General features: G+C 42.1%; 1 protein-coding gene across 1 annotated transcript in view; it reads left to right on the top strand.

The window, feature by feature from the left end:
* LOC109930066 (misshapen-like kinase 1) overlaps positions 1–20,092 on the top strand; it is a 119,772-nt gene that overhangs the window by 1,217 nt on the left and 98,463 nt on the right. Inside the window, exons 3-5 of the mRNA XM_048620061.1 lie at positions 12,642–12,767; positions 16,173–16,283; positions 18,215–18,310. Of these exons, the coding sequence (XP_048476018.1) occupies positions 12,642–12,767; positions 16,173–16,283; positions 18,215–18,310 (333 nt within the window). The remainder of the gene's footprint in view (positions 1–12,641; positions 12,768–16,172; positions 16,284–18,214; positions 18,311–20,092) is intronic.

Raw genomic sequence — 20,092 nt, 5'->3', positions numbered from 1 at the left:
GCATCATAGGAGCCTCTCTGCTCCTATGATGCTGCTTGGCCTGCTGTGTTCATCCAGCCTTGCACCTTGTTGTCTCTGAGTAAAGACCAAGTTCTGTTTATTTTGCTGTCTACCATTTTGATCAACGTAATACAACAGCAACAGAGTTGTTGCTGATTTGTAACAATTGATCATTATTAATGATTCTACAGCAGATCCTGCCAGGAGGTGACAGTCCAAAAGGTAGCTCCTCCCAAATGTGATGCGCTTGCCACATTTTCTCAAATTATTCATACTGCATCCCAGAGTCATATTTTAAACAAGAGGTTTATCACCTTACAATTTAATGAATCCATCCTTTATGCTTCTATTGCATACTGAGGTAATCGATTCTATGGGCTGACCACTTGGTCTCTGGAAATAGATCAGTTTTTAATTTCAAGCACAGTTGTCTCCTCTGGTTCTGCAGTTCTGAGCAAGGCAAAATAAATAGCTGTCCTGGTGTGATCTTGTCCCTTTACCATCCACAAATGAGCAATTATACCACTTCTTGACGATCTGTCTTTGTAAACTCAGAACGATTTAGTGCAGAAAGTGGCTATTTGGCTCGTTGGGCTTTTGTGGACTCTTTGAAAGGGTTATCCAGATAATCTCACTCCCCTACTTGTTCTCCAAAGCTCTTCAAAAAGCTTCTCTCCAAATAGTAATCCACTTTCCCGCTTCTCATTTCTGTTCCCTCCTTGGATTGTCCTGCCATCTCCGAAGACTTGTGTATGCAGCTTCATGATCTCACTCTGTTGCACACTCTGTAAACTGTACTATTTAATTCAGATTTCTTACCCCAGCCTACCAAAATGAATAACTTCACACTTGTCTGCATTCAGTTTGGTTGCTTTGGGACTGTCTATTAATCATCCTGACTGCTGCTATCTTCCTTATTATCTATGACATTATACCAAACATGAGAGGTATATATGTGCACCAGAAAGCATTCTGCCCCAGGGCACCACTGCATATTTCCTTCCAATTTAACAACTGTTCATGACTATTCTCTGCTTTCGTCCCTTGGTTTTTGCGGTGTGAAAATGCCTATGTTACAGAATTGTTCATCATAAGCAGAAGAGGTTAGGGGGAGACCTATCAAAATAAAGCAGTTGGGAAGCTAAAGAGGAATTGTCAAGGAACGTAAGGCTAAACTCTTATCCAGGAACATCAATAAACCAAGAGCTCTATATTTGAATTCCTTGCATGTTCATATGACTGTCTAAATGCCTGTTAAACCTGGCTGACATGTCTGCTTCTACCACCTCCCTTGGCAGCACATTCAAGGCACAAGTGTTTTTTAGAAAAAATACAAAACTTTCCTTGCACATCCCTTCCTTAAAACTTGCCCCCTCTCCTGTTAAACCTATGCCCCCTTGTATTTGGCACTTCCACCCTGAGAAAGAGACTCTGACTATTTGTTTTATGCATGCCTGTCAATTTTATATACTTAGAGACATGGGCCAAATGCTGGCAGATGGGACGAGATATTTGGTCAGTGTAGAGTTATCATAGAGTTATACAACACGGATGCAGATCCTTCGGTCCAACTCCGCCATGCTGACCAGACAACCCAATCTGACCTAGTCCCATTTGCCAGCATTTGGCTCATATCTGACTAAGCTCTTCCAATTCATATATCCATCTTGGTGCCTTTTAAATGTTGTAATTGCACTTTCATATTCCATATATGTATCACCCTCTGCGTGAAAAAGTTAACCTGAGGTCCTTTTTAAATCTTTTCCCCTTACCTTAAACCTATGCCCTCTAGAATCATAGAACCCCTACAGTGCAGAAGGAGGCCATTCACCCCAAAGAATCATACTGACCCTCTGAAGACCATCCCACCCAGACCCAGCACCTCCACCATATCCGATAACTCCACATTTCTCATGGCTAATTCACCTAGCGTACCCATCCCTGAACACTATGGGCAATTTCAGCATGGCTAATCCTTCTAACCTGCACAACCTTTAACTGTTGGAGGAAACCAGAGTACCTGGAGGAAACCCATGCAGACACAGGGAGAGCATGCAAACTCCACACAGTTACCTGAGGTTGGAATCGAACCTGGCTCCCTGGTGCTGTGAAGCAGCAGTGCTAACCACTGAGCGACGTGCTACCCCTAGTTTTCACCTCACCCTAGGAAGAAGACTTTGGCTATTCACCCTATTCATGCCCTTCGTGATTTTATAACCCGCTACAAAACATTTCCTGTCAGCCTCCAATGCTCTGTGCAAAAAAAGCTCCTGTAATCAGCCTCTCCCTATAACTCTAGTCCTGCAGTCCCAGCAACATCCTTGTAAATCTCTTCTGCACACTTTCATGTTTAACAACATCCTTCCTATAGAAAGGCGACCAGAATTGTATGCAGTATTCTAAAAGTGGCCTCACCAATGTCCTGTACAGCTGCGCCATGACACGTTCTATGCTCAATGTTCTGACCAATGAAGGCAAGTGAGCCAAATGCCACCTTCACTCCCCTGTGTGCCTGCGACTCCACTTCCAAGGAGCTATGCACCTGCACTCCTAAGTCTCTTTGTTTGGCGAAACTCTCCAGGGCCCTACCGTTAACTGTATAAGTCCTGCCCTGGCTTATCTTATCAAAATGTTGTGAACCTAGGCGAGCACAGTCACCCTGAACAGTTCCTGATGCTTGTGCCAAACATAGAATATGGGGGAAACAGGCACCCCACTTTTTGGCATAGATATGGGGTTTCTGTCAGCTAGGGTGGTGTGTGGGGAAAATCCTCCTGTTCCTCCAGGACCAGCAGTGAAGACTGTGACACCAGACCATGCTAACTTGGTTCAAGGTTGCCACCTATGTTAGAGCAGTCTAAATCCTCTGGAGGAATGCCCAATACTGTAAGAAGAAGGTCAGTGACCTCCCCCACTCCGTCAGCGTAAATACCACTGCCTTCTCTCTGTGTCACACTTACTTTATCTCTTCCACTGGCCCCACCAAGGTTCATGCTCTACCACTCACTAATGCATGTAGGGTATTCCCCACACCCCTTCACCTACCACAGCTTGCAACATGACTAACCCTACATGCTCTCTGCATAGTCTAATCACCTGCTCCAACAGTAATAACTGTGCTGCCAACTTTAATCTTCAGTAATACCTGCCTGTCATTCCAGGAGAAAACTACCCACTTGAGCAGAAAGAATCCAGATGGGTGGTTTGCTTCCCATTGTTGGAATCCTCACTGCTTAGGAGAGTGATCCTGACTAACTACCTGAGTAGGGCCTGGACTGATGTTGGAGGCTGTCCTTGATTCAGTGTGTCAACAAAGCCTTAGCCCCCTTGACAGGACTGAAGCTATTGCAAGCTTCCTGGCTTTGTGTCTGTGCTAAATGGCAAGGCAAGGCAAGAAAGACAGTAGTCTTAATATAAGCCTAGCATTTCTCACTGAGGGGGCAAAGTACAAAAAAAAGCAAATCAATCCAAGGCAGGAATGCTGCAAGTATCTGGGTAGGCTCAGTGAGTACTTTACCAGCAAGTGAAGAGCCCAGAGGTGTAGCTTATTCTAGTCCATGAACTTGGGTACGTGTTCCTGAGTGCACAGTGTCTTTGCTGCAGCATTGCAATGACAGTTGCTGGTGGGGCCCATGGCGTAATATTGACCTGCAGTAGCATCCCGTATGTGGATTAGGAGATGTGCAATGAGGATTCATAGAGGCTGGCACATGTTGGTTGCCAATATGTGGCTTGCTTGTGGTCAGTGCTCAAGAATGTGCCTGGTGTCCAACATGGAGGTCTTCAGGAGCAAATGTGAGGTGAACCCACCAAGATCCTGCTTTGGTTTCCAGGTTGAGCTTCCCTGAGGCTATTTTTAATGGTGAGTTGGTAAGATCACAACTGATGGCGAATTGGACTGTTAACAAGGCTTTCGGTCATGAAAGCCACAATATAAATGCAAATTCTTTCCATTTCTAGTCTATTAAAAGTAAGTATACATATTGGAAATCTGTATAACTGATGCAGCTACTTTTGGAAGAGACCGTGTATACACTGCTGTACATGAGGGTGCATTTTATCTTGGTTGCAGAGAACTTGCAAGAGTAGATGATCAAGACGGGGTGCTGTTCATCATAGAATCATAGAATCCCTACAGTGCGGAAACAGGACATTTGGCTCAATAAGTCCACACCGACCTTCCAAAGAGCATCCCATCCAGACCTATCCCCATACTCTGTCCTTGTAATCCTGCATTTGCCATGGCTAATCCACCTAATTTACGCCCCTGCACGCAATGGACAATTTAGCATGGCCAATCTACCAAATCTGCACATCTTTGAATTGTGGGCGGAAACCGGAGCGCTTGGTAGGAACCCACGTAGATGCTGTAAACTCCACACAGACGGTCGCCTGAGCGTGGAATCAAACCTGGGCCTCTGGTGCTGTGAGGCAGCAGTGCTAATCACTGAGCCACTGCCGCCCTTTTCACTAGAGCGTGGGAGGCTGAGGGGTGACCTTATAGAGTCATAGTCATAGAGCTGTACAGCATAGAAACAGATCCTTTGGTCAAAATTGTCCATGTCAACCAGATATCCTAAATTAATCTCGTCTCAATTGCCAGCATTTGGCCTGTATCACTTTAAACCCTTTCTATTCACATACCCATCCAGATATTGTACCAGCGCCCAACACGTCCTCTGGCAACATGTTCCATACGTGCATCACCCTCTGCATGAAAAAGTTGTCCCTCGGGTACCTTTTAAATCTTTCCCCTCTCACCTTAAACATATGTCATCTAGTTTTGGACTCCTGTACCCTGGGAAAAAGATCTTGACTACTCATCCTATCCATGCCCCTCATGATTTTATAAACCTCTGTAGCGTCACCCCCTCAGCCTCTGGCACTCCAGGGAAGGTAGCCCCAGTCTGTTCAAGCCTCTCCCTGTGGCTTGGGCCCTCCAACCCTGGTGACATCCTTGTAAAACTTTTCTGCACTGTTTCAAATTTCACAGCATCCTTCCTATAGCAGGGAGACCAGAACTGCACGCAGTTTTCCAAAATTAGCCTCACCAATGGTTTATAAAATCATGAGGGGCATAGATAATGTGAATAGCTAACGTCATTTACCCAGGGTAGTGGTCTCCCAAACTAGAGGGCATGGGTTTAAGGTGAGAGGGGAAAGATTTTAAAAGGGACCTGAGGGGCAACTTTTTCACGCAGAGGGTGGTGTGTGTATGGAATGAGCTGCTGTTATTATTCCACAGTACATTGAATTCCAAGTCCTCATGTACAGATGTTTTTGCTGAGTTTTGCTGAGTCTTGCTGATACCTTGCTGAGTCACTGTAACCTGTGATAGCTCTGTGTCTAATACCGCTGGTTGCTTGCCTCCCCTTCCTCCAACTTTAGTGGCAGCACCCTTTGTCCACCATTTTTGAACTCTCCCTATATCCCTCTGCCTTGCCACCTCTCCAGCCAGGTTTTTGAAGCTTTCCAAAAACGCACTTTGTCTTTGATCATCTTCCCAACCTCTACTATTTGGCATTTTCTATTGTTGCTACTGGGTGTTTTGAGTTCTTCACAGCATCAAAGATTTATAACGAAACTGTTGATCAGCTTGGAGTACAGTGCTTTTTTTAAGAAAAAAATAGCAGTCCTATATTGGACAATGGGATGAGCTTGTCAGTGGGCTGTTAGTTCACATCCTGGGTCTGGTATTTGATCAGATTAAGTGATTTAGATTATCTCTCCAGTTTTCTGATAATGTAAATCTATCCACAGATTGGTGCAAAATTGGGCGGTCTTGCTTAGTAGAGTTGGGCTGAGAAATAGGGGAATAAATGTACACTGATATAACAAGAGTACTTTTGGATGAAGTTACAGATCTATTGGAATGGAGGGAGGCTTACCCTCTATTCTGTGGTCTCTTATTCCATTTGTCACCTTTTTGGATCTCGTTCCTCTGCATGATTTCTAGTCCCCACTTTAGGTGGTAGCTCAATTACTTCAATTTGGTCTCCCCTCTATTCCTCAATTGGGTAATGATTTGTAGGGTCAGAATATCTGAGGTACAGATGCACCTTTCCTTAAGCACATTTGGTCCTTCAACTGTTAATTTTCTACTTCAAATTGAACTTCTGCATTTCCAATGCCAATGACTTCTCAAACCTTTATTTGCCAAACTCTACTTTTCCATCAGAACTAATAACATTCAAAATATAAGTCAGTTTAGGGCTTGCTTCTATACCTAGGAACCTTTCTCTGGAATATCTAGCTATCACTTCTGGGTTGACCTGAAGAAAAAGTTTGTAATTTGATCAAATTTATCTCTACATACTTCTCGCGACAGCTCTTTCATTTTCTTTCAATGTCGTACTACTATGGTGAGTGATCGTCTGAATCTCCTCATTTCTGCTACATTGCTGGTATACAGTTTTATAGATGTTTTTAATTAGTCTGCCTTGACATGTATGACAGATCTGGGGCAGGTGGGACTTGAACCCAGAACTTCTGGCCCAGTCTGTAATCCTGCATGCTGTTACTGCTGCCTGGTTGCCTGTTGAATTGATGTCAGGATTCTCACAGGAGCCTCAAATTCAATTCTTGCTCTGCAGCACAAAACTCTGGCATTTCTTCCCTCTCCCAAACTACATGCTAGCCTGTCCTCCTTTACTGTACTGTTTGGGTTTTTGAAAATCTAAACTTGGCATTGCCTAATTGCTGCCTGATAATCAATCTATTCAACAGTATGGACTGAACTTTCCCTCTTCGCTTCTGGATTCGGAAAACAGTTTGCCTGTCCAGAGATCACTCAGTAATGATACGGAGACCAAAATGAGAAAATAGCATCCCTCACTTCCAGTGTTCAAATTGCTCCCCTGCACTTGTTGTTCAAACAGAAGATCAACATTCTTTCAACTAAAATTTAGAAAAGAGCTATTTAGCCACTTTGAAAGAGAAATCAAAGTGAAATCAAGAGGGAAATCAGGAGGGCAAAAAGAGGACAAGAGATAGCTTTGGAAAATAGGTTTGAGGAGAATCAAAAGGCATTCTACAAATACATTAGGGACAAAAGAGTAACTAGGGAGAGCATAGGGCCCCTTAAAGATCAGCGTGGCCGCCTATGTGTAGAACCGCAGGAGATGAGGAAGATACTAAATGAGTATTTTGCATCAGTGTTTACTGTGGAGAAAGAAATGGAAGATAGAGAACGTGGGGAAATAAATAGCGACATCTTGAAAAATGTCCATATTACAGAGGTAGTGGTGCTGGACGTCTTAAAAGGCATAAAAGTGGATAAATCCCCAGGACCTGATCAAGTGTAACCTAGAACTAGTGGGAAGCTAGGGAAGTGATTGTTGGGCCCTTTGCTGAGATATTTATATCATCGATAGTTACAGGTGAGGTGCCGGAAGACTGGAGGTTGGCTAATGTGGTGCCACTATTTAAGAAAGGTAGTAAGGAAAAGCCAGGGAACTATAGACCAGTGAGAATGACATTAGTGATGGGCAATTTGTTGGAGGAAATCCTGAGGGACAGGATATACATGTATTTGGAAAAGCAAGGACTGATTTGGGATAGTCAACATGGCTTTGTGTGTGGGAAATCATGTCTCACTGGTTTAATTGAGGTTTTTGAAGAAGTAATAAACAGGATTGTTGAAGGCAGAGGAGTGGATGTGATCTATATGCATTTGAGTAAGGTGTTTGACAGGTTTCCTCATGGTAGACTGGTTAGTAAGGTTAGATTACACAGAATACAGGGAGAACTAGCTATTTGGATACAGAATTGGCTCAAAGGTAGAAGACTGGGTGGTGGTTGAGGGTTGCTTTTCAAACTGGAAGCCTGTGACCAGTGGTGTGCCACAAGGATTGGTTCTGGATTCATTGTTTTTCATCATTTATGTAAATGATTTGGATGTGAACATATGGTTAGTAAGCTTGTAGATGGCACCAAATTTGGAGTAAAGAAGGTTACCTCCGAGTACAACGGGATCTTGATCAGGTGGGCCAATCGGCTGAGGAGGGGCAGATGGAGCTTAATTTAGATAAGTGTGAGGTGCTGCATTTTGGAAAGGCAAACCAGGGCAGGACTTATGCACTTAATGGGGGGTGTCACTGAACGAAGAAACCTTGGAGTGCAGGTTCATAGTTCCTTGAAAGTGTAGGTAAACAGGATAGTGCAGGAGGCGTTTGGTATGCTTGCTTTTATTGGTCAGTGCATTGAGTATAGGAGTTGGGAGGTCGTGTTATGGCTGTACTGGACATTGGTTAGGCCTGTTTTGGAATACTGCATTCCAGTTATGGCCTCCCTGCTATAGGAAGGATATTGTGAAACTTGAAAAGCTTCCGAAAAGATTTACAAGGATGTTGCCATGGTTGGAGGGTTTGAGCTACAGGGAGAGGCAGAATAGGCTGGGCCTATTTTCCCTGCAGCGTCAGAGGCTGAAGGGTGACCTTGTAAGAGGTTTATAAATTCATGAGGGGCATGGATAGAGTGAAAGATAAGCTCTTTTCCCTGGGATAACTGAGTCCAAAACTAGAGGACATAGGTTTAAGGTGAGAGGGGAAAGATTTAAAAGGGACCTAAGGGGCGACGTTTTCACGTGGAGGATGGTGCGTGTATGGAATGAGCTGCCAGAGGAAGTGGTGGAGGCTGGTACATTGACCACATTTAAAAGGCATCTGGATGGGTATATGAATAGGAAGGGTTTAGAGGGATATGGGCCAAATGCTGGCAAATGGGACTAGATTTATATAGGATCTGGTTGGGATAGACGAGTTGGACTGATGGGATCCGTTTCCATGTTGTACAGCCCTATGATTCTTAAGTTAACAAATGGGTCAAGAAGCAATTTTATATATTGATCAAGTAGCCCTTTGGTTTCTGTGTCTTGTGGAAAGTAGAAAAATTCTAAAAAGCATCTGAACATTGAAATGCATGATTCATATGTACGCACCCTCGAGGTCAGCCCATTGTATTCATCCACTTTTGCATCATCTGTCTTGTTCATTGTGGTAATCACGGCTGTACTTTTAACTAATTCTGTGTTCTGCAGTTGGGCATTGTGTTTGCCCTCTGTTAAACAAACATGTTCCTGAGACTTGCAGGGCAGACTTTTGAGCAGCTACAACAGTTAATGGCAGCTAATTGTTTTAAAATTAAATGAAGTACTGACTTGAAAGTTGAAGTGAACCTTTTTGTAGATTGACAGTATTATTTGCTTTTTAAAATAAAATTCTGGTCTCCACTTAACACCCACATGTTGGGAGTGGGTGTATATCAGTGAACCATTGTGCATGTTTGCCATTTGCTCAGTGCTATCAAAAACTGCTTCTTTTAATGACTGCAGGTGCTTGAGGTATGGAAATGGCTATATTGATGAGATTTTAAGAAAGAAATTGTGCAGAATTGTCTGCAAGAAGCTGTCAGAGTCAAGAATATATCTGCAAAGTAGATTTTGTTGATGACCATGGGTTAAAAAGTACTTTGTTTTGATCCTGCTGAATGCCATACTTTGCAACCTATTTTGCAGCCTTTGGGTATAGCTGTGCCAATTATAGCAAAAATGTTTGAAAAATGATCCTTGTGGCTATTACAGAACCAGAAATACCCGTTGTTTTGAATACAATCATTCAGCACTGAGAGTACTTTGCAATTTGGAAAGTGTTCATGATACTTCAGTTTTAGTATGTTACTTTCATTGATTTTGATTCAGACAGTTTGCACAAAATGCTGAAGGTGTCAAAATAATCCATGTGACAGTTTCGTGTTTTAACCCTCTTTATATTCTTGTTTCCAACTCAAGTTGCAATGTGCCACAGATTGCAATACCTGTCTGATTTGTGGATTCTTCTTGAGCTGCAGAAGGAGCAGTGCTCAAAATCACATGTATTCTGAATAAAGTCCAATTGGAGCCTTGTATAACAAGCATATCATGCTTCTGTGGCCTGCCCACTTGACTTAAAGGTCAGCACTCCATTAGACTTAATCATTTTGTTTCCATCTTTGACCACTAGCTTTTAGTGATTTCTGTCCAATTCTTTGCACTTCTTCAACTCTCATTTAGAAGACATGATGAATGATGTACCTCTCACTTGACCTTGCTGATCACTGTCTGCCTCATTTAAATCCATCAACGTTGTTTTGCAACTTACAGCATCCATCTGCACTGTTGACTTTGCATCCTCACATGGCGGTATCAGCAGACTCATATAGCCACTTCTCTGTTCCATCATCTGCATCATTTCTAAACTTAGCTAAAAGCTGAGCCCCGGTATGGATCCCAAGTGACACCATTCAGATCCTGACTGTTTTGAATGCATGTGCATTCTTGCTACTTTCCATTCCTTTCCTCATCACCAATATCTTGCATCCTCCAATGCTCTGCATGCTCCTTTTGGTTGACTGTCTCCTCTTGTGGAACCTTTATTGAAAAACTTTACAATCAACATTAATGGTTATCTACTGTGTTAGTCACCTCCTCAAAAGTTGACCTTGAGCCACAGGAAGTGACTTTTGCAAATCCACACTGGCACACTTCAATAGTTTGTATCCATTCTTAGTCATGATTCGAAAGAAGATTCCAATGACTTCCTCATGGGACCTGTATGTTTGACACAAAGTAATTTTCGGATGAGCTCTGAAATCACAATCACAACACGGTGTGTGCACAGATACCACATGTATGATGCACACGCACCGCACCTACCCCACACATGTGCACACCACAAGCTCCCCAATCTCTGGAGCAGTATCTGTCTGAAACCCTGAAGAACTCCATCCCAATTTTATGCTGTGTTTTTTATTCACTGGTTGTACTGATTTGAATGTTGATATTCTAATGATCTGGCAAGACCTTTCTTCCAACTGCTGTCTTCCTGGTGAATAAATTCTACCAGATTAAAATTCCAATAACTGTTAGTATCAAAAACCTGAAATGTAGACATTTGGTTGTGGAGACCTTGAGTATAGTTGAAAATGCATACATGCCCATTCACCCACCATCTCAGACAGGAATTCTGCCTCGAGAGACTTTACCAGTTCTATAGGCGATGAGGCAAGTCAGAAACTCTGATAACATTTAAGAAGTGTTTAGATATGCATTTGCGAAGCTAAGGCATGCGAGGCTATGGGCCAAATGCTTGAAAATGGGATTAGTATAGTTAGGTTGTTTTTGTCCAGCACATAAAACTGAAGGTAGCAGTAAAAGGTAATTGAATGACGAATTGAAGGAGGAGACTCCATGAACATTTCCATCCTCGGTGAGTGGGGCAGCCCAGCATACAAATGCAAAAGATTAGGCTAAAGCATATAATATCATGGATTGGCCATGCTAAATTGCCCATAGTATCCAGGGATGTGTAGATTAGATCTGTTAGCCATGGGAAATACTGTGTTACGGGAATAGGGTAGAGGGGTGGGATGCTGTTTGGAGGGATGACGTGGTCTCGATGGGGCGAATAGCCTGCTGCCACACTGTAAGGATTCTGTGATTCCAGCCAAAAGTATCAAGTGAATTATCCATCTTGGCCTTCTCTTGAGTCTCAGTGTCACAATTACCAGCCTTCAGCTACTTTAATTTACCCACTTTATATCACAAAATGGTTGAACATGCCGGATACAGTAAAGGCCTGAAAATATTTTGGATGTATTATTAAATCTTTTTGAAGTTAAGCTGTTCGAAGATGTCAGTATTAAGGACATAAATCTGACAATGTGGAAAATTGGACAGGTAAGTCCTGTCCACCAAAAGCTGGACAGATTCAATCCAGCTAAGTATCACTCCAGCAGACTACTCTGCCATCAGCATGGTGTAGTTAACAGTGCAACACCTGCTGCGAGTCTGCTCCTCAATGCTCATTATGCATCCTATGCCTTATAGCCTTTGTCAATGTTGCCTTGACCTCAAGGCCTAGCACACTCACCTCACCTTTGCAGTTAGCCTCATGTCTATATTTTGACAGTATGGCATCAACGAGTCTGAACAGAATAAAAAGTGGAGTTTAAAAACTCCATTAACTGGAGTCAAACCTTGCACAAATGAAGATGGTTGTCAGCATGCTGGAAGCTGAAGCAGTTACAAAGACAATATTCTCTCAGTTTTCATTTGAACAGTGCATTTGTTCTGATGTTACTTTCTCAGCTTGTGCAAATTGAGTTAACTTGGTATTGCAGTCCGGTGAAAGTTGCCAATATCGGTGGATTATAATTTCTGTGCAGTAACTGGTAGAACAAGCAAAGTATTTTGCTAAATCTTCAGCTTCTGTTTGAAGCTTGATCTGCTTGACTTCTTTCTGCCTGTGATTGTTCAGGCTGCCCAAAGTGCCAGAGGGGTTCTCAAACAGAAACATGAAATTCCACTTTTAGGAAGTGATGCATTGTTTATAGTCGGGTGATAAATTCAACATTGTTTTTGTTCTGAGGAAGGGTCACCGGACCCGAACGTTAACTCTGTTTTCTCTTCCACAGATGCTGCCAGACCTGCTGAGCTTTTCCAGCAACTTTGTTTTTGTTCCTGATTTACAGCATCCGTAGTTCTTTTGGTTTTTATTCAACATTGTTTTTAATTTACTGCATTAATCAATCAGCATTAAGAATATTAGAATGCTTTCTGGTTTTTAAATATGTAATGCATGAAGTTTGCTTATTTTTGTATTCAGGATGAAGAGGAGGAGATCAAACAAGAAATTAACATGCTTAAGAAGTACTCGCATCATAGAAATATTGCAACGTACTATGGCGCCTTCATCAAGAAGAGTCCTCCAGGCCACGATGACCAACTTTGGGTGAGCAAATGTTGGTGTTTGCTGTAGTTAAGTGCTGCCATTGTGTAAAAATAATGACGGATAATTTTCAGAAGCACATGGCCCCTTTATTCAATTTGGTGTAATAGCAAGATTGGATAAAATCTAGCTAGGTTATTGTTTTTGTTGTTGCTGTTGATATTAGACTGAAGTAGCAGCCCTGTGATTATGTCACTGGGCCTAGACTAAAGATCCAGAGGCCAATCTCTGGTGGTGTTCAAACCCAGTTAATAATGTCAAATAAAAAGCCGATAGTGGTCACTCTGATCATCTTTTGAAATAATTTATCTGGTTCGCCCATTCCCTTTTAGGGAAAAACACCTCCCTGTCTTTGCCATGTCCTCCTATATATGTCTCCAACCACACAGCAATGTGAATTTCTTCACTGCCCGAAAGTTGCTTGGTTGTTGTCATCAACCAACCCCAGGGGGGTTGAGGATGAACAATAAGCTGTAGGTTTGTCAGCAATATCCCACAACCTGAGAATAGATACGTTCATTGCCATTATTACCATTCTGCGAGTATGATTGATGCAAAGTATCATTGCATCCTTGTGCATTTGTCCAGCTCATGTATTTTGCTCCTTCTTTGCCTGTGATTTGTTTAGTGCTTTCATGGGATGTGAGTGTCACTGGCAAAGCTAACATTTGCTGACAATTCCTAATTGACTTTGAGCTGAGTGACTTACTTGGCCATTTTAGAGGTACTTGAGAATCAATCCCATTGGTGTGAACCTGGAATCACGCATAGGCCAGACCCAGTAAAGGATGGCAGATTTCATTCCTTAAAGGGTATCCGTGAACAGATGGGTTTTTAGGACAATTGGTTGTAGTTTTGTGGTCACCGTTACTGCACCGTGGCAATAAATCCTCTGGGGAATTGATCGAAAATATCTGACACGATGGCTGATTAGAATGTCGGCTTGTTAACCTCATGATATTAAATTGAATTAGATTTATTGTCACATGCTCACAATTGTACAGTGAAAAGATTGCAAGTTGCCACTTACGATGCCACCTTAGGTACAAAGGTACTTAGGCACAGCATCTTAGTTACAAAGCAGAAAAATAAGAAAAACAAGTTTAACACGTTAAATATTACAGTCCTTCTTACTAAAAAGTAGAAAAACAAAGAAACACAGTTAACAGTTCAACACCACAGTCTATAAAGTGCCTTGCCATGTTGGACTTGCTCATCTCACAAAGGCTTGACCTTCCCTGCTTTGGGTTCGACCTTGCGTTCCCCACCGCTGCCCCAAGCTGCTTGTTCTGTCTCCGCCTTGCAGCCTGTCCTTGCTACCACCGTGAGCCGCCTACTCTTGCTGCTGACCACCTGATTCCACTGATGCTGCCGAAAAGAGGAAAAAGTTGTAAAAGAAAAGGAGAAAGAAAGATGTGGCTGGCCTGGTGCTGAGGAGTGGACGGGTTCAGGAGCCAGAATGCTGCCTACCCTGCTGCTGCTGCCGCCATCATATATGATACATTGAAGTGAACAGCTTGGACTCATTCCAGGGACAGTTTGGGCAGAAGAAATGGAAGAAAATATAGATAGGGTGGGACGATGTTTGTCTGGGGCGGGAATGGGCTGAATGGCTGCTTCTGTGCAAAGTGCAGTTCTGTTTAACCTCATCCTGCTCTGATTTGGTCTTCTGTTGGCAGTTCTAATATATCCACTGCTTGTTATCAACTGCAGTACAGTTGGACTTACAGGAGTAGACTACTTCAATCCATGGGTTTGATCCTTCATTTAAGGAGATTATGGCTGATCTGTGACCTCACTCCTCAGACCTACCTTTGCACTATATCCTTCATGACCATTAATCTGTCATTTAGAATTAAAATTGAATGAACATCAGTTGTTAACAGAAGAGAATTACAAACCTCAACCAACTTTCATGCATAGAAATGTTTCCTAATTTCACTCCTGAAAGGTGTGTCTTTAATTTTTAAGCCATACTTTCTAGTTCTAGACTCTGTGACCATTGGCAATGGTCTCTTACTGTCTAGCTTATCAGTCCCACATACTAGCTTGAAAATATATTGTTAACTCATTTATCCCTTGAGCGTTATAAATTCTTCTGTGTAACCCTCGGAGGCAGGTATCCTTATGTTAAATCTGCACAGCATTTCCTCCAGGGTCAGTGTATCCTCCCTAAGGTGTGGAATTGCTCACTGTAACTCCAGCCTGGTGTGTTATAATTGAAGCATGAATTACTCCAGAGCGCCACTGCCTCTTATATTATGTTCCTTTAGATATAAAGACCTGAATTCTGTTGGCTTTTTTGATCATTTTCTGGACTTTCAATATCCTGTGTACCTGGGTCCCCAAGTCTCTTTGGACCTCTGTTGTTTTCACCTTTTCACCATTAAGTCCCCTATTCTATCCGGAGCCCCAAACTGAAGGTATGCTGTCATGCGTTCAAATCTCACTTTGGTAAATGGTGACATTTGAATTTAGTAAATATCTAGAAGAAAAAGCCAGCTTCAATGCTTGAAAGTGTTTGTTATTGTTTGTATTTGTGCGTGGGATGTGGGCGTTGCTAACTTGGCCAGCATTTATTGTTCTGAGGGCAGTTAACAGTCAACCACATTGTAGGTTTGGAGTCACATATAGGGCTAGACCATGTAAGAATGGCAGATATCCTTCCTTAAAGGACATTAGTGAACCAAATGTTTTTTTTAATGACAATCAGCAGTGGCTACATGATTACCATCAGACTAGCCTTTTATTCCAGATTGTCCAATTTCCCCATCTTTTGTGGTGAAATTCATAACATTGCTCTGGGTTGTTAATCCGGTGATAATATCACTATGCTACTACCTCATCATGTCCATTTCTCACATAAACCTATCTGACTCTCTAATGCCCTTTTTTAAAGAAGGAAATCTGTGGTCCTTAGCCAGGTATGGCCTATGTGTGACTCCAGACCCACAGCAATATGGTTGACTGTGGGACAATCTGCTGGACAATTGGGGATTGGCAGGAAATGCTGACCTAACCAGAGGTTTTCATATTGCATGAACAAACTTCGTAAAAAAAAAAAGGGTGCTGATCATAATTTTGTTTGTGCACTAGCATATTTTCCCTGACCAGGGTCCCTGTACACCAGTGGCTGTATAATTCCATGATGCCAATTCTATTGCTGTGAAGCAGATGCATATGTAGTGTGTTATTGAAACTGTGTAAGATGCAATGAGCATTTTAAGGGTGTGAATTTTATATTTTTAGTTTATTTATTAAAGTTGTGTTTCTCCCTGCAATGTTCCTAGTGAATGTTTTGAAATAAGCTGTGGTTTCTATAATATGTTTATAGTTGGAATTATCTTGTATGATTTTGTAAAAGAAGTTGAATTTCCGTCCTTATTGCTGCTCTGTTCCATTCCTTAGCTGGTTATGGAATTCTGTGGAGCTGGATCAGTTACAGACTTGGTCAAGAACACAAAAGGAAATGCACTGAAAGAAGAGTGGATCGCCTACATCTGTAGGGAGATACTGAGGGTAAATACTATTTTCTGAAACCCGCTATGCTATGTACTCCAAAACCACCAAAACCTCATCATCTTAGGGAAATTTTTTTTGAGATTTGAATGAGAAAAAAGGGTTCAAGTTGAGTTTTTCTTGAAAGACGTGCAAAGTGAAAAGCCTGTTTAATCCATCTGATTTGAACATGCATTTCCCTTGAAGTTTGCTGCATGATTATGTTGGCACAGTAGGAGGAAACCCTTGGCTCAAGTTTTGTCATATCCGCGGACTTGATCTTGAGTAGCTCATCCTGTCCAGTGTGTCTTCAGTTCCTGACTGTGATGCTTGTTTTCAACCAACGAAACTCTCAAGAATGTGAGCTTGCCCTCCCTCTCTCTGAACTTTTTGGAAAATCACAGCATGGGCACTTTTATGTAGGATTGCAGCAACATTTCAGATGATGGGATGTGCGTTGCATTTAATTCTTCAACTTTGCTGTTATCAGTGTTGGAGATGTTTGCTTTGCAGTACTTTGCCAACTTTACTTGCATCTCGTGGATAAGCATGTGAAGAAAATGATCCATCGAGGAGCGGTTGCAAGCCTGCAAAGATAATTCTGATTCTTCCACCCTAGTCTGCAACCCAGGTCGGGTAGTATTGGATGTTTTGCAAATTTGTGCCTGGGGTCAGATATAAAGAGACCTTCCAAGTTCTTTATCAATATTATTGTAATTTCCATTGTAACTCAATTGTTTTATCCTCCCACTCCTTTTTATTGCTGTGTGAGTCTTTGCTCTTGGGCAGATGCCCGATTTTCTGCAGTGACAATCTCTAAATTTAGCCTGATGCCTTAAGACATTTGTGGATTAAATTTGTGGGAGATTTTGTGTACAGGTCCCACTAGGCAAGTTGTTTATTAAAATCAATCACTGTGGCAATTAGGAGTCCTAGTTTTGACAAAAAGCCAGAAATTACAAGGAAGGGAGAAATTAGTTTTTTTAAACAGAGATACTGCTTGAATGACTGCCAGAATGCAGAAAGCGATTTGAAATTTGACTGTACCAAAGTATTAAAATGTCTCCTGACTTCTAAACTCTCACTTTTCAACTCGCTAATCAGAACGTGCGAACATTGCACGCAATCTCTGCTGTTAAGTGGCAAAACAATTTTGAATTCATGAGATTAAGTGCAATGGAGACTAGGAATCGGCATCTCTGGTGCAGTGTCCCTATGTCTGGCCATAATGTCCGCGTTCAGTCCCAGCTTCTCCACTCTTTCCATGTAAATTTTACCTTTCAGACTCTAGCTGCAGTCCCAATTGTGATTTAGAAAAGATTTATCACAGCTTTGTAACATCTGTATTTTTGAAGCTGTTGTTTTTGTTTGCTCATCCCTTTTATCACTTCATCACTTTGACCTGCCACCTTCAAAGATTTTCTAACGGGTCATAGAGCCATTGTGGCTCAGAATGATGATGATACTGCCTCCGAAGCAATCTAGTCAGCCCATATCCCACATTCTATACTGATAGCCCTCAAGTACCTGTACCATTTCCTTTTAATCCATCTTCACTTTCATCACCAACCCTCTGCCCCCGACCTCTATCGTAGGCAACGAGTTCCTGAATCATCTTCCAATGCTTTTTAAACAAAAAACGCCTCTCATTGCCCCTTAACTTCTGTATCTCTTACCCAAATCTTAAATCTTATCCCCCTTTAGCCCTTCTGCCATCAATCGATGTGTGCGGCTTTCCATTCTTTATCTGAGCCAAACCTGTCATAAACTTGGACACTTCTATCAAAAGTAGTGTATGCAAATCTCCTTTGGTCTCCCTTCCCTTCATATCCTTTAAAATTGAACCATTTAGTTTAAATTGCCTCTCTTCATTCTTCCCTTAATTGGGTGAATTTACGGTGAATATCTGAGATATGTTCAACATTTTTGTGCTTGCTTTGTCTTTCCTGCAGGGCTTAACACATCTTCATGCACATAAGGTTATTCACAGAGACATCAAGGGACAGAATGTGTTACTGACAGAAAATGCTGAAGTAAAACTTGGTAAGGTTGAGTGACTTTGACCTGACCTATTTGGGGAATATTGTCAGACAAAACTGCTTATAGCATGTTTAACCTGTGCATGCTGAAAAGGACGTGGAAGGGTTAATAGTGTTAATTCTGAAACTCGGCCTGATTTCTTACAGCTGGCAGTTCTCTGAAAGCAGCCCCCTCCTTTCTGTAATTTCATAAAGAAAATGCCCATTTCTCTTCAAAGGGATGCCAGCACTGGGGCAACTGTGGCTGCTGAGGACTAGAGCTTTCGTTCTCTCCCTCAGGTTAAATCCAATCTCAGGCAAGGTGCTCATGAACTAAGTCCCATTGAAACCATGGTTTAGGGTGGGGGTAATTTATGAGGGCAGACAATGGATACTGTGCATTATGTGAGTTAATTGGTCTGTGGAAATCAGGCTAAACCATGTTAAAACTGATGACTCGCCTGAATGTGTGTTTACAGAAAAGCCTGTGCTGTAACTCTCTCAGTAGTTGCCATAGCAATGTTAACCTAATCACAACAAGGTCAAATAAATTTATTTGAAGGGGAGCTGTTTGCTGACTGTTTCATAGCATGAGGTGATGAGTGGGGTAATCAGATTCAAGAAAAAGGCAACATGCAGGTGTTTTAAAAAGCTATGTTGAAGAAGGGAAAAAGGTGAACAGTGCAATTTGGAATACAAAAATGAGCAGTTAGAATTCAATCACAAATTTGTTGCAGCATCAGGAGGCAACCATTTGACCCATCAAGCCTGCTCTAGCTCTCCAAATGAACAAATCACTTAAGTGTATTCTCCCTGTAACCCTGCACATTCTTCCTTTGCAAATAACAGTCCAATTCCCTTTCAAGTGTCTCAATTAAGCTTAGCTTGGCTACAGTCTTGGGTAGCTCATTCCAGATTCCACCCATGTGCTGCATGGAAATGTTTTCTCTCCTGTACCATTTGCTGCTTTTGCCAACTGTTTTTAAATGTGTGACTCCTCAATATTGATTATTTTACAAGTGGAAACAGGTTCTCCCTACCTGGTCAGTTCAGGACCCTTAGATTTTGAGCACCTCCATCAAATTTCCTGACCACCACCTCCAAGGGAAACAGTCCCAATCTGTCTTCATGGCTGACATTCCTTGTCCTTGGAAACATTGTTGTAGACCTCATCTTCACCTGCTCCAATGCCTTCACCTGCTTCTGAGAGTGCAGCACCCAGAAATAACTGCAATACTCCAACTGGGGCCAAACTAGTGAATTTTGCAAAGTCAAAGTCATATCCTTGATCTTGTGCTCTGTGGTTATTGTAATCATTTTAAACTTTGAACAGAATGCAGAGGAAGCCAAGGTGAAGAGACAGAATTGTTATGGGGGTGCAGCTTAGGGTTTGGGAGCTGAATACCTGGCCAAACAGTAGCCACAAAATAAACAAACCTAAGATGGCTGTCGGAAAGGAGATACAGGTTTCAATTGAATAATACGCAAATCCCAGAATTTCTTTCAAGTCACTGCCCTGAGATAACTAAAGGTTTTATCAGTATGGTGGAATTTGAATTCAATAAAATATCTGGAATTAAGAGTCTAATGATTGTGAATCCGTTGCTGATTGTCAGGAAAACCCATCTGGTTCAGTAATGTCCTTTAGGGAAGGAAACTGCCATTGTTACCAGGTCTGGCCTACATGTGACTCCAGACCCACAGCAATGTCGTTGACTCTTAACTGTCCTCTGGGCGATTAGGGATGGGCAATAAATGCTGGCTTAGTCAGTGATGCAGGGGGAGAGGGAGGGAGTGAGTGTGCGCGCGCAA

Source organism: Rhincodon typus, chromosome 45, assembly GCF_021869965.1.
Source record: "Rhincodon typus isolate 14 chromosome 45, sRhiTyp1.1, whole genome shotgun sequence".
Classification (NCBI taxonomy): domain Eukaryota; kingdom Metazoa; phylum Chordata; class Chondrichthyes; order Orectolobiformes; family Rhincodontidae; genus Rhincodon; species Rhincodon typus.
The sequence above is the reverse complement of the archived record's forward strand: the minus strand, read 5'-3'. Positions and strand labels throughout refer to the sequence as shown.